This window comes from Oncorhynchus mykiss, chromosome 27 (assembly GCF_057628025.1).
Source record: "Oncorhynchus mykiss isolate SJ-2025 chromosome 27, ASM5762802v1, whole genome shotgun sequence".
NCBI classification, from domain to species: Eukaryota; Metazoa; Chordata; class Actinopteri; order Salmoniformes; family Salmonidae; genus Oncorhynchus; species Oncorhynchus mykiss.
In genome coordinates, this window is record NC_143048.1 from 49,365,418 (window position 1) to 49,390,000 (window position 24,583).

Here is a 24,583-nt window from a genome sequence, read left to right on the forward strand (position 1 = left end):
GTACTACTGCCTGGCTATATACACACAGTACTACTGACTGGCTATATACACACAATACTACTGGCTGGCTATATACACACAGTACTACTGACTGGCCATATACACACAGTACTACTGCCTGGCCATATACACACAATACTACTGACTGGCTATATATACACAGTACTACTGACTGGCCATATACACACAGTACTACTGACTGGCCATATACACACAGTACTACTGACTGGACATATACACACAGTACTACTGCCTGGCCATATACACACAGTACTACTGACTGGACATATACACACAGTACTACTGCCTGGCCATATACACACAGTACTACTGACTGGACATATACACACAGTACTACTGACTGGCCATATACACACAGTACTACTGACTGGCCATATACACACAGAACTACTGCCTGACCATATACACACAGTACTACTGCCTGGCCATATACACACAGTACTACTGCCTGGCCGTATACACACAGTACTACTGCCTGGCCATATACACACAGTACTACTGACTGGCCATATACACACAGTACTACTGACTGGCCATAATACACACAGTACTACTGACTGGCCATAATACACACAGTACTACTGACTGGTCATATACACACAGTACTACTGACTGGCCATATACACACAGTACTACTGACTGGCCATATACACACAGTACTACTGACTGGCCATAATACACACAGTACTACTGACTGGCCATAATACACACAGTACTACTGACTGGTCATATACACACAGTACTACTGACTGGCCATATACACACAGTACTACTGCCTGGCCATATACACACAGTACTACTGCCTGGCCGTATACACACAGTACTACTGCCTGGCCATATACACACAGTACTACTGACTGGCCATATACACATAGTACTACTGACTGGTCATATACACACAGTACTACTGACTGGCCATATACACACAGTACTACTGACTGGCCGTATACACACAGTACTACTGCCTGGCCATATACACACAGTACTACTGACTGGCCATATACACATAGTACTACTGACTGGCCATAATACATACAGTACTACTGACTGGCCATAATACACACAGTACTACTGACTGGTCATATACACACAGTACTACTGACTGGCCATATACACACAGTACTACTGACTGGCCATATACACACAGTACTACTGACTGGCCATATACACACAGTACTACTGACTGGCCATATACACACAGTACTACTGACTGGCCATATACACACAGTACTACTGACTGGCCGTATACACACAGTACTACTGCCTGACCTAACACTTACCATCATCCTCATACAAGACAGTAGTATGCACCCCTGACCAAGGGCACAGCGCAGTACCAAGGGCGGCACAGACCTTTGTTTACTGCTTTAGCCAATCAGGGCACTGTATTCCAGAGGGGTGGGGGATGTATATTTATAGCAGGCCTCTGTCTACGTGGCAGAGCCCCTGAATCAGAGGCTGTAGCCTGCAGGGTCCATTGGGAGTGACTACTGTCCCCTGTCGCAGCTGGGTCGGCAGGTTGACCAGCTAATTGACTGTAGTGGAGGTGGAGGGAGAAGTGTTCTGCGGTCACAATTCTATTCTATACTTTACAATGTAGTACTATAAAATACTACGCAATATTATACAATACAATACAGTACTATACAATACAGTACTATACAGTACTATACCATTCTATGCAATACAATACAGTACTATACAATACAATACAGTATTATACAATACAGTACTATACCATTCTATACAATACAATGCAGTACTATACAGTACAATACAGTATTATACCATACTATACAATACAATACCATTCTACCGTTCTATACCATTCTATTCAATGCAGTACTATACAATACAGTAATATACCATTCTATACAATACAATGTAGTACTGTACAATACAATACAGTATTATACAATACCGTACTATACCATTCTATACAATACAATGCAGTACTATACAGTACAATAAAGTATTATACCATACTATACAATACAATACAGTATTATACCATTCTATACAATACAATACAGTACTATACTGTACTATACAGTACTATACAATTCGATAGAATACAATGCAGTACTATACAGTACAATACAGTATTATACCATACTATACAATACAATACAATTCTATACAATTCAATGCAGTGCTATACAAAACTATGCAATATTATACAATACAATACAGTACTATACAATACAGTACTATTCAGTACTATACCATTCTATACAATACAATACAGTACTATACCATTCTATACAATACAATACAATGTTATACCATACTATACAATACAATACAGTTATATACCATTCTATTCAATGCAGTACTATACAATACAGTAATATGCCATTCTATACAATACAATGCAGTAATATACAGTACAATACAGTATTATACCATACTATACAATACAATACAATTCTATACAATTCAATGCAGTGCTATACAAAACTATGCAATATTATACAATACAATACAGTACTATACAATACAGTACTATTCAGTACTATACCATTCTATACAATACAATACAGTACTATACCATTCTATACAATACAATACAATATTATACCATACTATACAATACAATACAGTTATATACCATTCTATTCAATGCAGTACTATACAATACAGTAATATGCCATTCTATACAATACAATGCAGTAATATACAGTACAATACAGTATTATACCATTCTATGCAATACAATACAGTACTATACTGTACTATACAGTACTATACAATTAAATACAATACAATGCAGTACTATACAATACAATACAATTCTATGCAGTGCTATACAAAACTATACAATATTATACAATACAATACCATTCTATACAAAACAATAAAGTATTATACCATTCTATACAGTATTATACCATTATACCATTATATACAGTACTATACAATATTATACAATACAATACAGTACTATACACTACAATACAATTCTATACAATTCAATGCAGTACTATACAATATTATACAATACAATACAGTACTATACAATACAATAATATTCTATACAATTCAATGCAGTACCAAACAATACTATACAATATTATACAATACAATACAGTACTATACAATTCAATGCAATACACTATACACTACTATACAGTACTATACCATTCTATACAGTACTATACAATACTATACAATACAGTACAATACAAGACCATTCTATACAGTACTATACAATACAATGCAGTACTATACACTGTATTACAGTACCATACAATACTATACAAGGCAATACAATACAGTACTATACCATTCAATACAGTATGATACAATATTATTAAATACTGTACTGTACTATACAATTCAATACAGTAATATACTATACCATTCTATACAATTCAATATAGTACTCTATAATACTATACAATATTATACAATATTATACAGTACTATACAATACTATACAATTCAATACAGCACTATACAATACTATGCAATACAATACAGTACTATATCATTCAAAACATCACAATACAATACTATCCAATACTATACAGTACTATACAATACTGTAAAAATACTATACAATACCATATTATACAGTACTATATGAGAGGCCTCTAGCTGACTAAGTGAGTTCTGCTGTATGGATGTATTCAGAGAGAGGGAAAGATCAGAGTGTTTATCCATGAACCATGGTTAGAAAGCATGGTAGCAACACTGATAGGGAGTTAGACCAGACCAGCCCATTCCAGCCAGGCCAGCCCATTCCAGCCAGGCCAGCCCATTCCAGCCAGGCCAGCTCAGTCAGAGCAGACCAGCCGGGCCAGCCCATTCCAGCCAGGCCAGCCCATTCCAGCCAGGCCAGCTCAGTCAGAGCAGACCACACAGCCGGGCCAGCCCATTCTAGCCGGGCCAGCTCAGTCAGACCAGACCAGTCGGGCCAGCCCATTCTAGCCGGGCCAGCTCAGTCAGATCAGACCATTCCAGCCGGGCCATCTCAGTCAGACCAGACCAGGCCAGCCGGGCCTAGGCAGAGTTGTGCTCTGTATGCAGGGCAGAGAGAGAGAGACAGAGAGAGATAGCTCTGATTGCATTGCAGGGCTTTTAGACGGGCGGATGTGAGAGCGGACAGGCTAACCTCGCTGTGAGGGATCGATAGAGAAGTGGCTTCCTCCATTTTGCTGCTGCACAGAACAGATCTCCTCTGTTCCTAGTAGCTTCATGCCTCATAGGCTATATTTAAATATGAGCAGCGACACAGCACGGTGCATTACACAAACAGGGCTGAGGAGTCACGTTATATCTGCATCCCAAATGGCACCATATTCTCTCCATTGTGCTCTACTTTTGACCTTTTGACCCTATGGGCGGGTCCCTGGTCAAAAGTAGTGCACTACATAGGGAATAAGGTGCCATTTGGGATGCCTCCTATGTGCCTGAACTTAAAAAGTCTCCATTCTGTTGAAACAGATAATAACACATTGCTATTCGGCGTGTGACGTCAATTCAGGCTCGGTGCTCCTACTGCGTCTCCTCAATGCATTAGCTTCATCATTCTCCACCAGCTGGCCTGGCTGGAATGGGCTGGCCCGGCTGGAATGGGCTGGCCCGGCTGGAATGGGCTGGCCCGGCTGGAATGGGCTGGCCCGGCTGGAATGGGCTGGCCCGGCTGGAATGGGCTGGCCTGGCTGGAATGGGCTGGCCCGGCTGGAATGGGCTGGCCCGGCTGGAATGGGCTGGCCCGGCTGGAATGGGCTGGCCCGGCTGAAATGGGCTGGCCCGGCTGGAATGGGCTGGCCCGGCTGGAATGGGCTGGCCCGGCTGGAATGGGCTGGCCCGGCTGGAATGGGCTGGCCCGGCCGGAATGGGCTGGCCCGGCTGGAATGGGCTGGCCTGGCTGGAATGAGCTGGCCTGGCTGGAATGGGCTGGCCCGGCTGGAATGGGCTGGCCTGGCTGGAATGAGCTGGCCTGGCTGGAATGGGCCGGCCCGGCTGGAATGGGCCGGCCCGGCTGGAATGGGCTGAGTGAAATAAATGGTGGAACCAACAAACAGCATCATTTTTACCGATAGTCTTTTCATTTAGTCTGTTACATTAGTTCAGTACAATGTGATCACAATAGCAACACTCTTAATTAGGGTTCATTGGAGATATTCACTATATGATGAGTTAAATATGACTGGGATTAAACCTTGAATATGTAGTGTATTAACAATTAGAGATAAAAATTCATTGTTATTTCTTTGTTTTCCGAAGGATATGCATTATGTCTATAAATTAATGAAAATGATTAAAACAAAAATGAATTCATATACAATTATTGATACACACAGGAAACTGTTGAGCATGAAAAAACCCAGCAGCGTTGCAGTTCTTGATACAAACCGGTGCGCCTGGCACCTACAGTCGTGGCCAAAAGAGAATGACACAAATATTAATTTCCACAAAGTTTTCTGCTTCAGTGTCTTTAGATATTTCTGTCAGATGTTACTATGGAATACTGAAGTATAATTACAAGCATTTCATAAGTGTCAAAGGCTTTTATTGACAATTACATGAAGTTGATGCAAAGAGTCAATATTTGCAGTGGTGACCCTTCTTTTTCAAGACCTCTTCAATCCGACCTGACATGCTGTCAATTAACTTCTGGGCCACATCCTGACTGATGGCAGCCCATTCTTGCATAATCAATGCTTGGGGTTTATCAGAATTTGTGGGTTTATGTTTGTCCACCCGCCTCTTGAGGATTGACCACAAGTTCTCAATGGGATTAAGGTCAGGGGAGTTTCCTGGCAATGGACCCAAAATATCTATGTTTTGTTCCCCCGAGCCACTTAGTTATCACTTCCCTTTAAAGTCAGATGTGTTCTACTTAATTCCACCCTGTTTGTGTGTTCCTTCCAAGTTTTGACCTGGTGACCAACGGGGGCGTGGCCATCGCCCTGCGCTTCGAGCGCGCTCCGTTCATCACCCAGGAGCATACGCTGTGGTTGCCATGGGGACGCTTCTTCGTCATGGATACCATCGTGATGCGTCACGAGGAGAATGAGATCCCCAGCTGTGATGTCAGCGGCTTCACGCGTCCATCCCCCATCTTGTCGCCGGCACCTCTCACCGCCTTCGCCGGGGCCTGCTCCGAGAGGGGGACCATCGTACCCGAAATACAGGTACAGACTCCGATAGAATGTCAATTTGAATCCCAGCCATGTAATAGGATCTCTGTTTTTTTTTCACCCCTATTTTACCAGGTATGTTGACTGAGAACGCATTTTAATTTCCAGCAACGACCTGGGGGATAGTTACAGAGGAGTGGAGTGGGATGAATGAGCCACCATCTTGTCCTCTCAGTACCCCCTTGCTCTCATCCCTGCACTGTGGGTTGTGGTTTACATGCACATCTCCTCTTCTGTTCTGTTCTCTTCTGCCGTCCTCCGTTCTCTTCTCTTCTGTTCTCTCCTGTTCTGTTCACTCCTGTTCTGTTCTCTTCTGTTCTCTCCTGTTCTGTTCTGTTCTGTTCTCTTCTGTTCTGTTCTCTTCTCTTCTGTTCTCTCCTGTTCTGTTCTCTTCTGTTCTCTTCTCTCCTGTTCTGTTCTGTTCTCTTCTGTCGTCCTCTGTTCTCCTCTGTTCTCTTCTCTTCTGTTCTGTTCTGTTCTGTTCTGTTCTCTTCTGTTCTGTTCTCTTCTGTTCTGTTCTCTTCTGTGGTCCTCTGTTCTCCTCTGTTCTCTTCTCTTCTGTTCTGTTCTCTTCTCTTCTGTTCTCTTCTCTTCTGTTCTCTCCTGTTCTGTTCTCTTATGTTCTCTTCTCTCCTGTTCTGTTCTGTTCTCTTCTGTCGTCCTCTGTTCTCCTCTGTTCTCTTCTCTTCTGTTCTGTTCTGTTCTCTTCTGTTCTGTTCTCTTCTGTTCTGTTCTCTTCTGTCGTCCTCTGTTCTCCTCTGTTCTCTTCTCTTCTCTTCTGTTCTGTTCTGTTCTCTTCTGTTCTGTTCTCTTATGTTCTGTTCTCTTCTGTTCTCTCCTGTTCTGTTCTCTCCTGTTCTGTTCTGTTCTCTTCTGTCGTCCTCTGTTCTCCTCTGTTCTCTTCTCTTCTCCTCTGTCTCTCCTATTATAATGATTCATGCCAGACGTGGTACAGACAGCTAAAGCTCCCCACTCTAAAGACCAGACACCAGTGATGCTATCTGACCAGTATAATAATGACTCAGTCCAGTGATGCTATCTGACCAGTGTAATAATGACTCAGTCCTGTGATGCTATCTGACCAGTATAATAATGACTCAGTCCTGTGATGCTATCTGACCAGTATAATAATGACTCAGTCCTGTGATGCTATCTGACCAGTGTAGTAATGACTCAGTCCAGTGATGCTATCTGACCAGTGTAATAATGACTCAGTCCTGTGATGCTATCTGACCAGTATAATAATGACTCAGTCCTGTGATGCTATCTGACCAGTATAATAATGACTCAGTCCTGTGATGCTATCTGACCAGTATAATAATGACTCAGTCCTGTGATGCTATCTGACCAGTATAATAATGACTCAGTCCTGTGATGCTATCTGACCAGTGTAATAATGACTCAGTCCTGTGATGCTATCTGACCAGTATAATAATGACTCAGTCGTCATGACGATGATAAATACATCTCCTCAACACCCAGGACACATTTTAATTTCTATGAGGTTTACAAGTGGGTGTTTAAAAGGCAGTATCATAGAGGCTTCCTCGCTGTGTAGTCTGATCTGCTCTCTACCAGCCCATCCCTCTCTCTTTCTCGCTCCCTCTCTCTCTCTCTCTCTCTCTCTTTCTCGCTCCCTCTCTCTCTCTCTCTCTCTCTCTGTCTCTCTCTCTCTCTCTCTCTCTCTTTCTCGCTCCCTCTCTCTCTCTCTCTGTCTCTCTCTCTCTCTCTCTCTCTCTCTCTCTCGCTCTTTCTTACTCCCTCTCTCTCTCTCTCTCTCTCTCTCTCTCTCTCTTCATAACAGAACACATCATAATGGTAAAGAACAGCCTGACCTACCCGGTCTGTTCCGGATCGTTGGTATGCTGGGCAGGGTGCTGACCAGCCAGTGACCTCTAACCTTTAACCCTTGGGCTAGTATTCATAAAGAGTCTCAGAGTAGAAGGGTGGATCTAGCATCTGGTCCTCCTTGTCCATGACTGCATTTACACAGCCAAAAATACATGATGTGAAAAGATATGTGATTGGTCAATTACTGGCTGCCTGCCTGCCTGCCTGCCTGCCTGTCTGTCAGAATTGGGCTACCTGTCTAAACGCAGCCTATTAACCTTTAACTATTTTGCCACTAGGCAGTGAACTTAATTCAACTGATCAATGGCCGGATGAGTAGTCGTCTGGGTTGAATCAGGTGTGTTAACAATGGAATAGATTTAAGACATCAAACATATTTAGAGTGGCCTGAGGACAGTTTAGAGAAGCATTGCCCTACCAGCTCTCCTTCTTAACTACTTGTCTGTCTGCCTGCCTGCCTGCCTGTTTGTCTGCCTGGACAGTCTATATCAACACCAGGGTATTAATTCATCTCTAGTGCATCAACACATGGACACAAACTGTACATGCTTTGAGCGTCCAAGTACATATTAGTGTTAGTTATCATATGGATGAAATGAATGAAAGATAACAACAAACATGCTCCTCCTGTTGATGGTGGTGTAACACTGTATCTTCCCCCCTCTCCCTAGGCTCTCCAGGAAGAGGTTCCTATCCCCGGGACAGACATGGTGTTGAGCTCCCTGAGCAGTAGTGTGGTAGTATAAAGGTCAATATGTCCCCTGGTGTAACCATCTATTTCTTCCCCCCCCTCCCTAGGCTCTCCAGGAAGAGGTTCCTATCCCCGGGACAGACATGGCGTTGAGCTACCTGAGCAGTAGGAGCCCTGGGTATAAGTCCATCCTGCGGGTGACCCTGACCCACTCCACCGTGCCCTTTAACCTGATGAAGGTACACCTTGTGGTGGCGGTGGAGGGACGACTGTTCAGGAAGTGGTTCCCTGTTGCTCCTAATCTCAACTATAACTTCGTCTGGGACAAGGCTGATGTCTACAGTCAGAAGGTCTATGGGCTGTCTGAGGCCTTCGGTGAGGGAAAGTTTATTATTTATTATTTATCCTTTGTTTTAACGGTATTTGTATGTTGGTGGGTGTTTGGAGGAAGGACATACCTGTATTTGCATGTAGTTGATTGGTGGAAGGACGTACCTGTATTTGTATGTAGTTGATTGGTGGAAGGACATACCTGTATTTGCATGTAGTTGATTGGTGGAAGGACATACCTGTATTTGTATGTAGTTGATTGGTGGAAGGACATACCTGTATTTGTATGTAGTTGATTGGTGGAAGTATGTACCTGTATTTGTATGTAGTTGATTGGTGGAAGGACATACCTGTATTTGTATGTAGTTGATTGGTGGAAGGACATACCTGTATTTGTATGTAGTTGATTGGAGGAAGGACATACCTGTATTTGTATGTAGTTGATTGGAGGAAGGACATACCTGTATTTGTATGTTGGTGGGTGTTTGGTGGAAGGACATACCTGTATTTGTATGTAGTTGATTGGTGGAAGGACATACCTGTATTTGTATGTAGTTGATTGGAGGAAGGACATACCTGTATTTGTATGTAGTTGATTGGAGGAAGGACATACCTGTATTTGTATGTAGTTGATTGGAGGAAGGACATACCTGTATTTGTATGTTGGTGGGTGTTTGGTGGAAGGACATACCTGTATTTGTATGTAGTTGATTGGTGGAAGGACATACCTGTATTTGTATGTAGTTGATTGGAGGAAGGACATACCTGTATTTGTATGTAGTTGATTGGTGGAAGGACATACCTGTATTTGTATGTAGTTGATTGGTGGAAGGACATACCTGTATTTGTATGTAGTTGATTGGAGGAAGGACATACCTGTATTTGTATGTAGTTGATTGGTGGAAGGACATACCTGTATTTGTATGTAGTTGATTGGTGGAAGGACATACCTGTATTTGTATGTAGTTGATTGGTGGAAGGACATACCTGTATTTGTATGTAGTTGATTGGTGGAAGGACATACCTGTATTTGTATGTAGTTGATTGGAGGAAGGACATACCTGTATTTGTATGTAGTTGATTGGTGGAAGGACATACCTGTATTTGTATGTAGTTGATTGGTGGAAGGACATACCTGTATTTGTATGTAGTTGATTGGAGGAAGGACATACCTGTATTTGTATGTAGTTGATTGGTGGAAGGACATACCTGTATTTGTATGTAGTTGATTGGTGGAAGGACATACCTGTATTTGTATGTAGTTGATTGGTGGAAGTATGTACCTGTATTTGTATGTAGTTGATTGGTGGAAGGACATACCTGTATTTGTATGTAGTTGATTGGTGGAAGGACATACCTGTATTTGTATGTAGTTGATTGGTGGAAGGACGTACCTGTATTTGTATGTAGTTGATTGGTGGAAGGACATACCTGTATTTGTATGTAGTTGATTGGTGGAAGGACGTACCTGTATTTGTATGTAGTTGATTGGTGGAAGGACATACCTGTATTTGTATGTTGGTGGGTGTTTGGTGGAAGGACATACCTGTATTTGTATGTAGTTGATTGGTGGAAGGACATACCTGTATTTGTATGTAGTTGATTGGTGGAAGGACATACCTGTATTTGTATGTAGTTGATTGGTGGAAGGACATACCTGTATTTGTATGTAGTTGATTGGAGGAAGGACATACCTGTATTTGTATGTAGTTGATTGGTGGAAGGACATACCTGTATTTGTATGTAGTTGATTGGTGGAAGGACATACCTGTATTTGTATGTAGTTGATTGGTGGAAGTATGTACCTGTATTTGTATGTAGTTGATTGGTGGAAGGACATACCTGTATTTGTATGTAGTTGATTGGTGGAAGGACATACCTGTATTTGTATGTAGTTGATTGGTGGAAGGACATACCTGTATTTGTATGTAGTTGATTGGTGGAAGGACATACCTGTATTTGTATGTAGTTGATTGGTGGAAGGACATACCTGTATTTGTATGTTGGTGGGTGTTTGGAGGAAGGACATACCTGTATTTGTATGTAGTTGATTGGTGGAAGGACATACCTGTATTTGTATGTTGGTGGGTGTTTGGTGGAAGGACATACCTGTATTTGTATGTAGTTGATTGGTGGAAGGACATACCTGTATTTGTATGTTGGTGGGTGTTTGGTGGAAGGACATACCTGTATTTGTATGTATTTGATTGGTGGAAGGACATACCTGTATTTGTATGTAGTTGATTGGTGGAAGGACATACCTGTATTTGTATGTAGTTGATTGGTGGAAGGACATACCTGTATTTGTATGTTGGTGGGTGTTTGGTGGAAGGACATACCTGTATTTGTATGTAGTTGATTGGTGGAAGTATGTACCTGTATTTGTATGTAGTTGATTGGTGGAAGGACATACCTGTATTTGTATGTAGTTGATTGGTGGAAGGACATACCTGTATTTGTATGTAGTTGATTGGTGGAAGGACATACCTGTATTTGTATGTAGTTGATTGGTGGAATGACATACCTGTATTTGTATGTTGGTGGGTGTTTGGTGGAAGGACATACCTGTATTTGTATGTAGTTGATTGGTGGAAGTATGTACCTGTATTTGTATGTAGTTGATTGGTGGAAGGACATACCTGTATTTGTATGTAGTTGATTGGTGGAAGGACATACCTGTATTTGTATGTAGGTGTTTGGTGGAAGGACATACCTGTATTTGTATGTAGTTGATTGGTGGAAGGACGTACCTGTATTTGTATGTAGTTGATTGGTGGAAGGACATACCTGTATTTGTATGTAGTTGATTGGTGGAAGGACATACCTGTATTTGTATGTAGTTGATTGGTGGAAGGACATACCTGTATTTGTATGTTGGTGGGTGTTTGGTGGAAGGACATACCTGTATTTGTATGTAGTTGATTGGTGGAAGGACATACCTGTATTTGTATGTAGTTGATTGGTGGAAGGACATACCTGTATTTGTATGTAGTTGATTGGTGGAAGGACATACCTGTATTTGTATGTGGTTGATTGGTGGAAGGACATACCTGTATTTGTATGTAGTTGATTGGAGGAAGGACATACCTGTATTTGTATGTAGTTGATTGGTGGAAGGACATACCTGTATTTGTATGTTGGTGGGTGTTTGGAGGAAGGACATACCTGTATTTGTATGTAGTTGATTGGTGGAAGGACATACCTGTATTTGTATGTAGTTGATTGGTGGAAGGACAAAACCTGTATTTGTATGTAGTTGATTGGTGGAAGGACATACCTGTATTTGTATGTAGTTGATTGGTGGAAGGACATACCTGTATTTGTATGTTGGTGGGTGTTTGGAGGAAGGACATACCTGTATTTGTATGTAGTTGATTGGTGGAAGGACATACCTGTATTTGTATGTAGTTGATTGGTGGAAGGACATACCTGTATTTGTATGTAGTTGATTGGTGGAAGGACATACCTGTATTTGTATGTAGTTGATTGGTGGAAGGACATACCTGTATTTGTATGTAGTTGATTGGAGGAAGGACGTACCTGTATTTGTATGTAGTTGATTGGTGGAAGGACATACCTGTATTTGTATGTAGGTGTTTGGTGGAAGGACATACCTGTATTTGTATGTAGTTGATTGGTGGAAGGACGTACCTGTATTTGTATGTAGTTGATTGGTGGAAGGACATACCTGTATTTGTATGTAGTTGATTGGTGGAAGGACATACCTGTATTTGTATGTAGTTGATTGGTGGAAGGACATACCTGTATTTGTATGTTGGTGGGTGTTTGGAGGAAGGACATACCTGTATTTGTATGTAGTTGATTGGTGGAAGGACATACCTGTATTTGTATGTAGTTGATTGGTGGAAGGACATACCTGTATTTGTATGTAGTTGATTGGTGGAAGGACATACCTGTATTTGTATGTAGTTGATTGGTGGAAGGACATACCTGTATTTGTATGTAGTTGATTGGTGGAAGGACATACCTGTATTTGTATGTAGTTGATTGGTGGAAGGACATACCTGTATTTGTATGTAGTTGATTGGTGGAAGGACATACCTGTATTTGTATGTAGTTGATTGGTGGAATGACATACCTGTATTTGTATGTAGTTGATTGGTGGAAGTATGTACCTGTATTTGTATGTAGTTGATTGGTGGAAGGACATACCTGTATTTGTATGTAGTTGATTGGTGGAAGGACATACCTGTATTTGTATGTAGTTGATTGGTGGAAGGACATACCTGTATTTGTATGTAGTTGATTGGTGGAAGGACATACCTGTATTTGTATGTAGTTGATTGGTGGAAGGACATACCTGTATTTGTATGTAGTTGATTGGTGGAAGGACATACCTGTATTTGTATGTGGTTGATTGGTGGAATGACATACCTGTATTTGTATGTAGTTGATTGGTGGAAGTATGTACCTGTATTTGTATGTAGTTGATTGGTGGAAGGACATACCTGTATTTGTATGTAGTTGATTGGTGGAAGGACATACCTGTATTTGTATGTAGTTGATTGGTGGAAGGACATACCTGTATTTGTATGTAGTTGATTGGTGGAAGGACATACCTGTATTTGTATGTAGTTGATTGGTGGAAGGACATACCTGTATTTGTATGTAGTTGATTGGTGGAAGGACATACCTGTATTTGTATGTAGTTGATTGGTGGAAGGACATACCTGTATTTGTATGTGGTTGATTGGTGGAAGGACATACCTGTATTTGTATGTAGTTGATTGGTGTATTATGGATAGATTGATTGTTTGATTCGGGACTCCTGAGTGTAGAAACTGCATCTCAGTGCTATATGGGGGGCTCCAGAGTGGAGCAGGGATCTAAGACACTGCATCTCAGTGCTATATGGAGGGGGGTTCCAGAGTGGAGCAGGGGTCTAAGACACTGCATCTCAGTGCTATGTGGGGGGTTCCAGAGTGGAGCAGGGGTCTAAGACACTGCATCTCAGTGCTATGTGGGGGGCTCCAGAGTGGAGCAGGGGTCTAAGACACTGCATCTCAGTGCTATATGGGGTCTCCAGAGTGGAGCAGAGGTCTTAGACCCTGCATCTCAGTGCTATATGGGGGGGGGGAGGCTCCAGAGTGGAGCAGGGGTCTAAGACACTGCATCTCAGTGCTATATGGGGGGCTCCAGAGTGGAGCAGGGGTCTAAGACACTGCATCTCAGTGCTATGTGGGGGGGGGGGGGGGGGGGGGGGGGTCTCCAGAGTGGAGCAGGGGTCTAAGACACTGCATCTCAGTGCTATATGGAGGGGGGTTCCAGAGTGGAGCAGGGGTCTAAGACACTGCATCTCAGTGCTATGTGGGGGGTTCCAGAGTGGAGCAGGGGTCTAAGACACTGCATCTCAGTGCTATGTGGGGGGCTCCAGAGTGGAGCAGGGGTCTAAGACACTGCATCTCAGTGCTATATGGGGTCTCCAGAGTGGAGCAGGGGTCTAAGACACTGCATCCCAGGGGTCTCCAGAGTGGAGCAGGGGTCTAAGACACTGCATCTCAGTGCTTTGTGGGGGGCTCCAGAGTGGAGCAGGGGTCTAAGACACTGCATCTCAGTGCTATGTGGGGGGCTCCTGAGTGGAGCAGGGGTCTAAGACACTGCATCTCAGTGCTATATGGGGGGGGGGGGTCTCCAGAGTGGAGCAGGGGTCTAAGACACTGCATCTCAGTGCTATGTGGGGGGCTCCAGAGTGGAGCAGGGGTCTAAGACACTGCATCTCAGTGCTATGTGGGGGGCTCCAGAGTGGAGCAGGGGTCTAAGACACTGCATCTCAGTGCTATGTGGGGTCTCCAGAGTGGAGCAGGGGTCTAAGACACTGCATCTCAGTGCTATGTGGGGGGCTCCAGAGTGGAGCAGGGGTCTAAGACACTGCATCTCAGTGCTATATGGGGGATTCCAGAGTGGAGCAGGGGTCTAAGACACTGCATCTCAGTGCTATATGGTGTCTCCAGAGTTTAGCAGGGGTCTAAGCCACTGCAGCTCAGTGCTATGTGGGGTCTCCAGAGTGGAGCAGGGGTCTAAGACACTGCATCTCAGTGCTATGTGGGGTCTCCAGAGTGGAGCAGGGGTCTAAGACACTGCATCTCAGTGCTATGTGGGGGACTCCAGAGTGGAGCAGGGGTCTAAGACACTGCATCTCAGTGCTATGTGGGGGGCTCCAGAGTGGAGCAGGGGTCTAAGACACTGCATCTCAGTGCTATATGGGGGGCTCCAGAGTGGAGCAGGGGTCTAAGACACTGCATCTCAGTGCTATGTGGGGGGCTCCAGAGTGGAGCAGGGGTCTAAGACACTGCATCTCAGTGCTATATGGGGGGATTCCAGAGTGGAGCAGGGGTCTAAGACACTACCTCTCAGTGCTATATGGGGGGGGGGTCTCCAGAGTGGAGCAGGGGTCTAAGACACTGCATCTCAGTGCTATATGGGGTCTCCAGAGTGGAGCAGGGGTCTAAGACACTGCATCTCAGTGCTATGTGGGGGGCTCCTGAGTGGAGCAGGGGTCTAAGACACTGCATCTCAGTGCTGTATGGGGGGCTCCAGAGTGGAGCAGGGGTCTAAGACACTGCATTTCAGTGCTATATGGGGGGGGGGGGGGGGGTTCCAGAGTGGAGCAGGGGTCTAAGACACTGCATCTCAGTGCTATATGGGGGGATTCCAGAGTGGAGCAGGGGTCTAAGACACTGCATCTCAGTGCTATATGGGGGGGGGGTCCCCAGAGTGGAGTAGGGGTCTAAGACACTGCATCTCAGTGCTATGTGGGGGACTCCAGAGTGGAGCAGGGGTCTAAGACACTGCATCTCAGTGCTATGTGGGGGGCTCCAGAGTGGAGCATGGGTCTAAGACACTGCATCTCAGTGCTATATGGGGGGCTCCAGAGTGGAGCAGGGGTCTAAGACACTGCATCTCAGTGCTATGTGGGGGGCTCCAGAGTGGAGCAGGGGTCTAAGACACTGCATCTCAGTGCTATATGGGGGGATTCCAGAGTGGAGCAGGGGTCTAAGACACTGCCTCTCAGTGCTATATGGGGGGGGGGGGTCTCCAGAGTGGAGCAGGGGTCTAAGACACTGCATCTCAGTGCTATATGGGGTCTCCAGAGTGGAGCAGGGGTCTAAGACACTGCATCTCAGTGCTATGTGGGGGGCTCCAGAGTGGAGCAGGGGTCTAAGACACTGCATCTCAGTGCTATGTGGGGGGCTCCTGAGTGGAGGAGGGGTCTAAGACACTGCATCTCAGTGCTATATGGGGGGGGGGGGTTCCAGAGTGGAGCAGGGGTCTAAGACACTGCATCTCAGTGCTATATGGGGGGCTCCAGAGTGGAGCAGGGGTCTAAGACACTGCATCTCAGTGCTATATGGGGGGGGGGGTTCCAGAGTGGAGCAGGGGTCTAAGACACTGCATCTCAGTGCTATATGGGGGGCTCCAGAGTGGAGCAGGGGTCTAAGACACTGCATCTCAGTGCTATATGGGGGGATTCCAGAGTGGAGCAGGGGTCTAAGACACTGCATCTCAGTGCTATATGGGGGGGGGGGGTCCCCAGAGTGGAGCAGGGGTCTAAGACACTGCATCTCAGTGCTATATGGGGGGATTCCAGAGTGGAGCAGGGGTCTAAGACACTGCCTCTCAGTGCTATATGGGGGGGGGGGGTCTCCAGAGTGGAGCAGGGGTCTAAAACACTGCATCTCAGTGCTATATGGGGTCTCCAGAGTGGAGCAGGCGTCTAAGACACTGCATCTCAGTGCTATATGGGGGGCTCCAGAGTGGAGCAGGGGTCTAAGACACTGCATCTCAGTGCTATGTGGGGTCTCCAGAGTGGAGCAGGGGTCTAAGACACTGCATCTCAGTGCTATGTGGGGGGCTCCAGAGTGGAGCAGGGGTCTAAGACACTGCATCTCAGTGCTATATGGGGGATTCCAGAGTGGAGCAGGGGTCTAAGACACTGCATCTCAGTGCTATATGGTGTCTCCAGAGTGGAGCAGGGGTCTAAGCCACTGCATCTCAGTGCTATGTGGGGGTCTCCAGAGTGGAGCAGGGGTCTAAGACACTGCATCTCAGTGCTATGTGGGGTCTCCAGAGTGGAGCAGGGGTCTAAGACACTGCATCTCAGTGCTATGTGGGGGACTCCAGAGTGGAGCAGGGGTCTAAGACACTGCATCTCAGTGCTATGTGGGGGGCTCCAGAGTGGAGCAGGGGTCTAAGACACTGCATCTCAGTGCTATATGGGGGGCTCCAGAGTGGAGCAGGGGTCTAAGACACTGCATCTCAGTGCTATGTGGGGGGCTCCAGAGTGGAGCAGGGGTCTAAGACACTGCATCTCAGTGCAATATGGGGGGATTCCAGAGTGGAGCAGGGGTCTAAGACACTGCCTCTCAGTGCTATATGGGGGGGGGGGGTCTCCAGAGTGGAGCAGGGGTCTAAGACACTGCATCTCAGTGCTATATGGGGTCTCCAGAGTGGAGCAGGGGTCTAAGACACTGCATCTCAGTGCTATGTGGGGGTTCCAGAGTGGAGCAGGGGTCTAAGACAATGGAATCTCAGTGCTATATGGGGGGCTCCAGAGTGGAGCAGGTGTCTAAGACACTGCATCTCAGTGCTATATGGGGGAATTCCAGAGTGGAGCAGGGGTCTAAGACACTGCATCTCAGTGCTATATGGGGGGGGGGTCTCCAGAGTGGAGCAGGGGTCTAAGACACTGCATCTCAGTGCTATATGGGGGGATTCCAGAGTGGAGCAGGGGTCTAAGACACTGCCTCTCAGTGCTATATGGGGGGGGGGGTCTCCAGAGTGGAGCAGGGGTCTAAAACACTGCATCTCAGTGCTATATGGGGTCTCCAGAGTGGAGCAGGGGTCTAAGACACTGCATCTCAGTGCTATATGGGGGGCTCCAGAGTGGAGCAGGGGTCTAAGACACTGCATCTCAGTGCTATGTGGGGGGCTCCAGAGTGGAGCAGGGGTCTAAGACACTGCATCTCAGTGCTATATGGGGGGCTCCAGAGTGGAGCAGGGGTCTAAGACACTGCATCTCAGTGCTATGTGGGGGGCTCCAGAGTGGAGCAGGGGTCTAAGACACTGCATCTCAGTGCTATGTGGGGTCTCCAGAGTGGAGCAGGGGTCTAAGACACTGCATCTCAGTGCTATGTGGGGGGCTCCAGAGTGGAGCAGGGGTCTAAGACACTGCATCTCAGTGCTATGTGGGGGGCTCCAGAGTGGAGCAGGGGTCTAAGACACTGCATCTCAGTGCTAAATGGGGGGATTCCAGAGTGGAGGGGGTCTAAGACACTGCATCTCAGTGCTATGTGGGGTCTCCAGAGTGGAGCAGGGGTCTAAGACACTGCATCTCAGTGCTATATGGGGGGCTCCAGAGTGGAGCAGGGGTCTAAGACACTGCATCTCAGTGCTATGTGGGGGGCTCCAGAGTGGAGCAGGGGTCTAAGACACTGCATCTCAGTGCTATGTGGGGTCTCCAGAGTGGAGCAGGGGTCTAAGACACTGCATCTCAGTGCTATGTGGGGGGCTCCAGAGTGGAGCAGGGGTCTAAGACACTGCATCTCAGTGCTATATGGGGGATTCCAGAGTGGAGCAGGGGTCTAAGACACTGCATCTCAGTGCTATATGGTGTCTCCAGAGTGGAGCAGGGGTCTAAGCCACTGCATCTCAGTGCTATGTGGGGGTCTCCAGAGTGGAGCAGGGGTCTAAGACACTGCATCTCAGTGCTATGTGGGGTCTCCAGAGTGGAGCAGGGGTCTAAGACACTGCATCTCAGTGCTATGTGGGGGACTCCAGAGTGGAGCAGGGGTCTAAGACACTGCATCTCAGTGCTATGTGGGGGGCTCCAGAGTGGAGCAGGGGTCTAAGACACTGCATCTCAGTGCTATATGGGGGGCTCCAGAGTGGAGCAGGGGTCTAAGACACTGCATCTCAGTGCTATGTGGGGGGCTCCAGAGTGGAGCAGGGGTCTAAGACACTGCATCTCAGTGCTATATGGGGGGATTCCAGAGTGGAGCAGGGGTCTAAGACACTGCCTCTCAGTGCTATATGGGGGGGGGGGTCTCCAGAGTGGAGCAGGGGTCTAAGACACTGCATCTCAGTGCTATGTGGGGGGCTCCAGAGTGGAGCAGGGGTCTAAGACACTGCATCTCAGTGCTATGTGGGGGGCTCCAGAGTGGAGCAGGGGTCTAAGACACTGCATCTCAGTGCTATGTGGGGGGCTCCAGAGTGGAGCAGGGGTCCAAGACACTGCATCTCAGTGCTATATGGGGGGATTCCAGAGTGGAGCAGGGGTCTAAGACACTGCATCTCAGTGCTATATGGTGTCTCCAAAGTGGAGCAGCGGTCTAAGCCACTGCATCTCAGTGCTATGTGGGGGTCTCCAGAGTGGAGCAGGGGTCTAAGACACTGCATCTCAGTGCTATGTGGGGTCTCCAGAGTGGAGCAGGGGTCTAAGACACTGCATCTCAGTGCTATATGGGGGGCTCCAGAGTGGAGCAGGGGTCTAAGACACTGCATCTCAGTGCTATATGGGGTCTCCAGAGTGGAGCAGGGGTCTAAGACACTGCATCTCAGTGCTATGTGGGGGGCTCCAGAGTGGAGCAGGGGTCTAAGACACTGCATCTCAGTGCTATATGGGGGGATTCCAGAGTGGAGCAGGGGTCTAAGACACTACCTCTCAGTGCTATATGGGGGGGGGGGGTCTCCAGAGTGGAGCAGGGGTCTAAAACACTGCATCTCAGTGCTATATGGGGTCTCCAGAGTGGAGCAGGGGTCTAAGACACTGCATCTCAGTGCTATATGGGGGGCTCCAGAGTGGAGCAGGGGTCTAAGACACTGCATCTCAGTGCTATATGGGGGGCTCCAGAGTGGAGCAGGGGTCTAAGACACTGCATCTCAGTGCTATGTGGGGGGCTCCAGAGTGGAGCAGGGGTCTAAGACACTGCATCTCAGTGCTATGTGGGGTCTCCAGAGTGGAGCAGGGGTCTAAGACACTGCATCTCAGTGCTATGTGGGGGGCTCCAGAGTGGAGCAGGGGTCTAAGACACTGCATCTCAGTGCTATATGGGGGATTCCAGAGTGGAGCAGGGGTCTAAGACACTGCATCTCAGTGCTATATGGTGTCTCCAGAGTGGAGCAGGGGTCTAAGCCACTGCATCTCAGTGCTATGTGGGGGTCTCCAGAGTGGAGCAGGGGTCTAAGACACTGCATCTCAGTGCTATGTGGGGTCTCCAGAGTGGAGCAGGGGTCTAAGACACTGCATCTCAGTGCTATGTGGGGGACTCCAGAGTGGAGCAGGGGTCTAAGACACTGCATCTCAGTGCTATGTGGGGGGCTCCAGAGTGGAGCAGGGGTCTAAGACACTGCATCTCAGTGCTATATGGGGGGCTCCAGAGTGGAGCAGGGGTCTAAGACACTGCATCTCAGTGCTATGTGGGGGGCTCCAGAGTGGAGCAGGGGTCTAAGACACTGCATCTCAGTGCTATATGGGGGGATTCCAGAGTGGAGCAGGGGTCTAAGACACTGCCTCTCAGCGCTATATGGGGGGGGGGGGTCTCCAGAGTGGAGCAGGGGTCTAAGACACTGCATCTCAGTGCTATGTGGGGGGCTCCAGAGTGGAGCAGGGGTCTAAGACACTGCATCTCAGTGCTATGTGGGGGGCTCCAGAGTGGAGCAGGGGTCTAAGACACTGCATCTCAGTGCTATGTGGGGGGCTCCAGAGTGGAGCAGGGGTCCAAGACACTGCATCTCAGTGCTATATGGGGGGATTCCAGAGTGGAGCAGGGGTCTAAGACACTGCATCTCAGTGCTATATGGTGTCTCCAGAGTGGAGCAGCGGTCTAAGCCACTGCATCTCAGTGCTATGTGGGGGTCTCCAGAGTGGAGCAGGGGTCTAAGACACTGCATCTCAGTGCTATGTGGGGTCTCCAGAGTGGAGCAGGGGTCTAAGACACTGCATCTCAGTGCTATATGGGGGGCTCCAAAGTGGAGCAGGGGTCTAAGACACTGCATCTCAGTGCTTTATGGGGTCTCCAGAGTGGAGCAGGGGTCTAAGACACTGCATCTCAGTGCTATATGGGGGGCTCCAGAGTGGAGCAGGGGTCTAAGACACTGCATCTCAGTGCTATATGGGGGCTCCAGAGTGGAGCAGGGGTCTAAGACACTGCATCTCAGTGCTATATGGGGTCTCCAGAGTGGAGCAGGGGTCTAAGACACTGCATCTCAGTGCTATGTGGGGGGCTCCAGAGTGGAGCAGGTGTCTAAGACACTGCATCTCAGTGCTATATGGGGGGCTCCAGAGTGGAGCAGGGGTCTAAGACACTGCATCTCAGTGCTATGTGGGGGGTTCCAGAGTGGAGCAGGGGTCTAAGACACTGCATCTCAGTGCTATGTGGGGGGCTCCAGAGTGGAGCAGGGGTCTAAGGCATTGCATCTCACTACTATGTGAGGGGCTCCAGAGGGGAGCAGGGGTCTAAGACACTGCATCTCAGTGCTATATGGGGTCTCCAGAGTGGAGCAGGGGTCTAAGACACTGCATCTCAGTGCTATGTGGGGGGCTCCAGATTGGAGCATGGGTCTAAGACACTGCATCTCAGTGCTATGTGGGGTCTCCAGAGTGGAGCAGGGGTCTAAGACACTGCATCTCAGTGCTATATGGGGGTCTCCAGAGTGGAGCAGGGGTCTAAGACACTGCATCTCAGTGCTATATGGGGGTCTCCAGAGTGGAGCAGGGGTCTAAGACACTGCATCTCAGTGCTATGTGGGGGACTCCAGAGTGGAGCAGGGGTCTAAGACACTGCATCTCAGTGCTATATGGGGGGCTCCAGAGTGGAGCAGGGGTCTAAGACACTGCATCTCAGTGCTATATGGGGGGCTCCAGAGTGGAGCACTGGTCTAAGACACTGCATCTCAGTGCAAGAGGCGTCACTGCAGTCCCTGGTTCAAATCCAGGCTGTCCCATAGGGCAGCGCTCAATTGGCCCAGCGTCATCCGTGTTTGGCTGGGGGTAGGCCTTCATTGTAAATAAGAATTTGTTAAATAAAGTTTAAATAAATAATAATGTAAAAAATTGAAGGAAAGATTGTTTGATTGATTGAATTACGGTTGATTGATTGATTGAATTACGGTTGATTGATTGATTGAATTACGGTTGATTGGTTGATTGAATTACGGTTGATTGGTTGATTGAATTACGGTTGATTGATTGATTGAATTACGGTTGATTTATTGATTGAATTACGGTTGATTGGTTGATTGTGTTGTTCTACTTGTATGTATGTTGTTAATCAGTAATGGAACAATAAAGATCATTCTGAATCTATTTTTACCTGGTCTTATTCAGAGTAACTAATCACCTGTCCTCTCTCTCTCTAGTGTCAGTGGGTTATATAGTAACTAATCACCTGTCCTCTCTCTCTCTAGTGTCAGTGGGTTATATAGTAACTAACTATCTGTACTCTCTCTCTCTAGTGTCAGTGGTTTATATAGTAACTAATCACCTGTCCTCTCTCTCTCTAGTGTCAGTGGGTTATATAGTAACTAACTATCTGTACTCTCTCTCTCTAGTGTCAGTGGGTTATATAGTAACTAATCACCTGTCCTCTCTCTCTCTAGTGTCAGTGGGTTATATAGTAACTAACTATCTGTACTCTCTCTCTCTAGTGTCAGTGGGTTATATAGTAACTAATCACCTGTCCTCTCTCTCTCTAGTGTCAGTGGGTTATATAGTAACTAACTATCTGTACTCTCTCTCTCTAGTGTCAGTGGGTTATATAGTAACTCATCACCTGTCCTCTCTCTCTCTAGTGTCAGTGGGTTATATAGTAACTAACTATCTGTACTCTCTCTCTCTAGTGTCAGTGGGTTATATAGTAACTAATCACCTGTACTCTCTCTCTCTAGTGTCAGTGGGTTATATAGTAACTAATCACCTGTCCTCTCTCTCTCTAGTGTCAGTGGGTTATATAGTAACTAATCACCTGTCCTCTCTCTCTCTAGTGTCAGTGGGTTATATAGTAACTAACTATCTGTACTCTCTCTCTCTAGTGTCAGTGGGTTATATAGTAACTAATCACCTGTCGTCTCTCTCTCTAGTGTCAGTGGGTTATATAGTAACTAACTATCTGTCCTCTCTCTCTCTAGTGTCAGTAGGTTATGAATATGAGTCATGTCCAGACCTGATCCTGTGGGAGAAGAGAACAGCTATTCTACAGGGATATGAGATCACAGCTTCTAACCTCGGAGGCTGGGCCCTGAACAAACACCACGCTCTCAACATTCAGAGTGGTGAGTAGACCAATCCTCTCTCTCTCTCGTACGCTCTGCAAAGTCCTCTTCATCCATTTTGGGGGGACATATGGCTTTTGTGAAGGAGCGCCACTGTTTACCCATCCTCTGTTTGCCTTGAGTTAGTGTGGTATAGGAGTTACACCATTACGCCTGTCAGAAGACATTCTGCTCATTAATTACACATTATATCATACACATACATACCATACTGCCTCTCTACTAGACCTGTACCCTGATACTTCAACACAGTCACTATAAACACACCATACTGCCTCTCTACCTGACCTGTACCCTGATACTTCAACACAGTCACTATAAACACACCATACTGCCTCTCTACTAGACCTGTACCCTGATACTTCAACACAGTCACTATAAACATACCATACTGCCTCTCTACTAGACCTGTACCCTGATACTTCAACACAGTCACTATAAACATACCATACTGCCTCTCTACTAGACCTGTACCCTGATACTTCAACACAGTCACTATAAACACACCATACTGCCTCTCTACTAGACCTGTACCCTGATACTTCAACACAGTCACTATAAACACACCATACTGCCTCTCTACCTGACCTGTACCCTGATACTTCAACACAGTCACTATAAACACACCATACTGCCTCTCTACTAGACCTGTACCCTGATACTTCAACACAGTCACTATAAACATACCATACTGCCTCTCTACTAGACCTGTACCCTGATACTTCAACACAGTCACTATAAACATACCATACTGCCTCTCTACTAGACCTGTACCCTGATACTTCAACACAGTCACTATAAACACACCATACTGCCTCTCTACCTGAACTGTACCCTGATACTTCAACACAGTCACTATAAACATACCATACTGCCTCTCTACTAGACCTGTACCCTGATACTTCAACACAGTCACTATAAACATACCATACTGCCTCTCTACTAGACCTGTACCCTGATACTTCAACACAGTCACTATAAACACACCATACTGCCTCTCTACTAGACCTGTACCCTGATACTTCAACACAGTCACTATAAACACACCATACTGCCTCTCTACTAGACCTGTACCCTGATACTTCAACACAGTCACTATAAACATACCATACTGCCTCTCTACTAGACCTGTACCCTGATACTTCAACACAGTCACTATAAACATACCATACTGCCTCTCTACTAGACCTGTACCCTGATACTTCAACACAGTCACTATAAACATACCATACTGCCTCTCTACTAGACC

The 24,583-nt window shown here is 46.5% G+C and overlaps 1 protein-coding gene across 2 annotated transcripts in view; it reads left to right on the plus strand.

Moving 5' to 3' along the window:
• LOC110503028 (teneurin-4) overlaps window positions 1-24,583 on the plus strand; it is a 332,490-nt gene that overhangs the window by 98,282 nt on the left and 209,625 nt on the right. For both annotated transcript variants that reach the window (XM_090224046.1, XM_090224045.1), the window contains 3 exons: window positions 5,906-6,167; window positions 8,823-9,090; window positions 23,191-23,334. In XM_090224046.1, coding sequence (XP_090080172.1) covers window positions 5,906-6,167; window positions 8,823-9,090; window positions 23,191-23,334 — 674 coding nt within the window. The remainder of the gene's footprint in view (window positions 1-5,905; window positions 6,168-8,822; window positions 9,091-23,190; window positions 23,335-24,583) is intronic.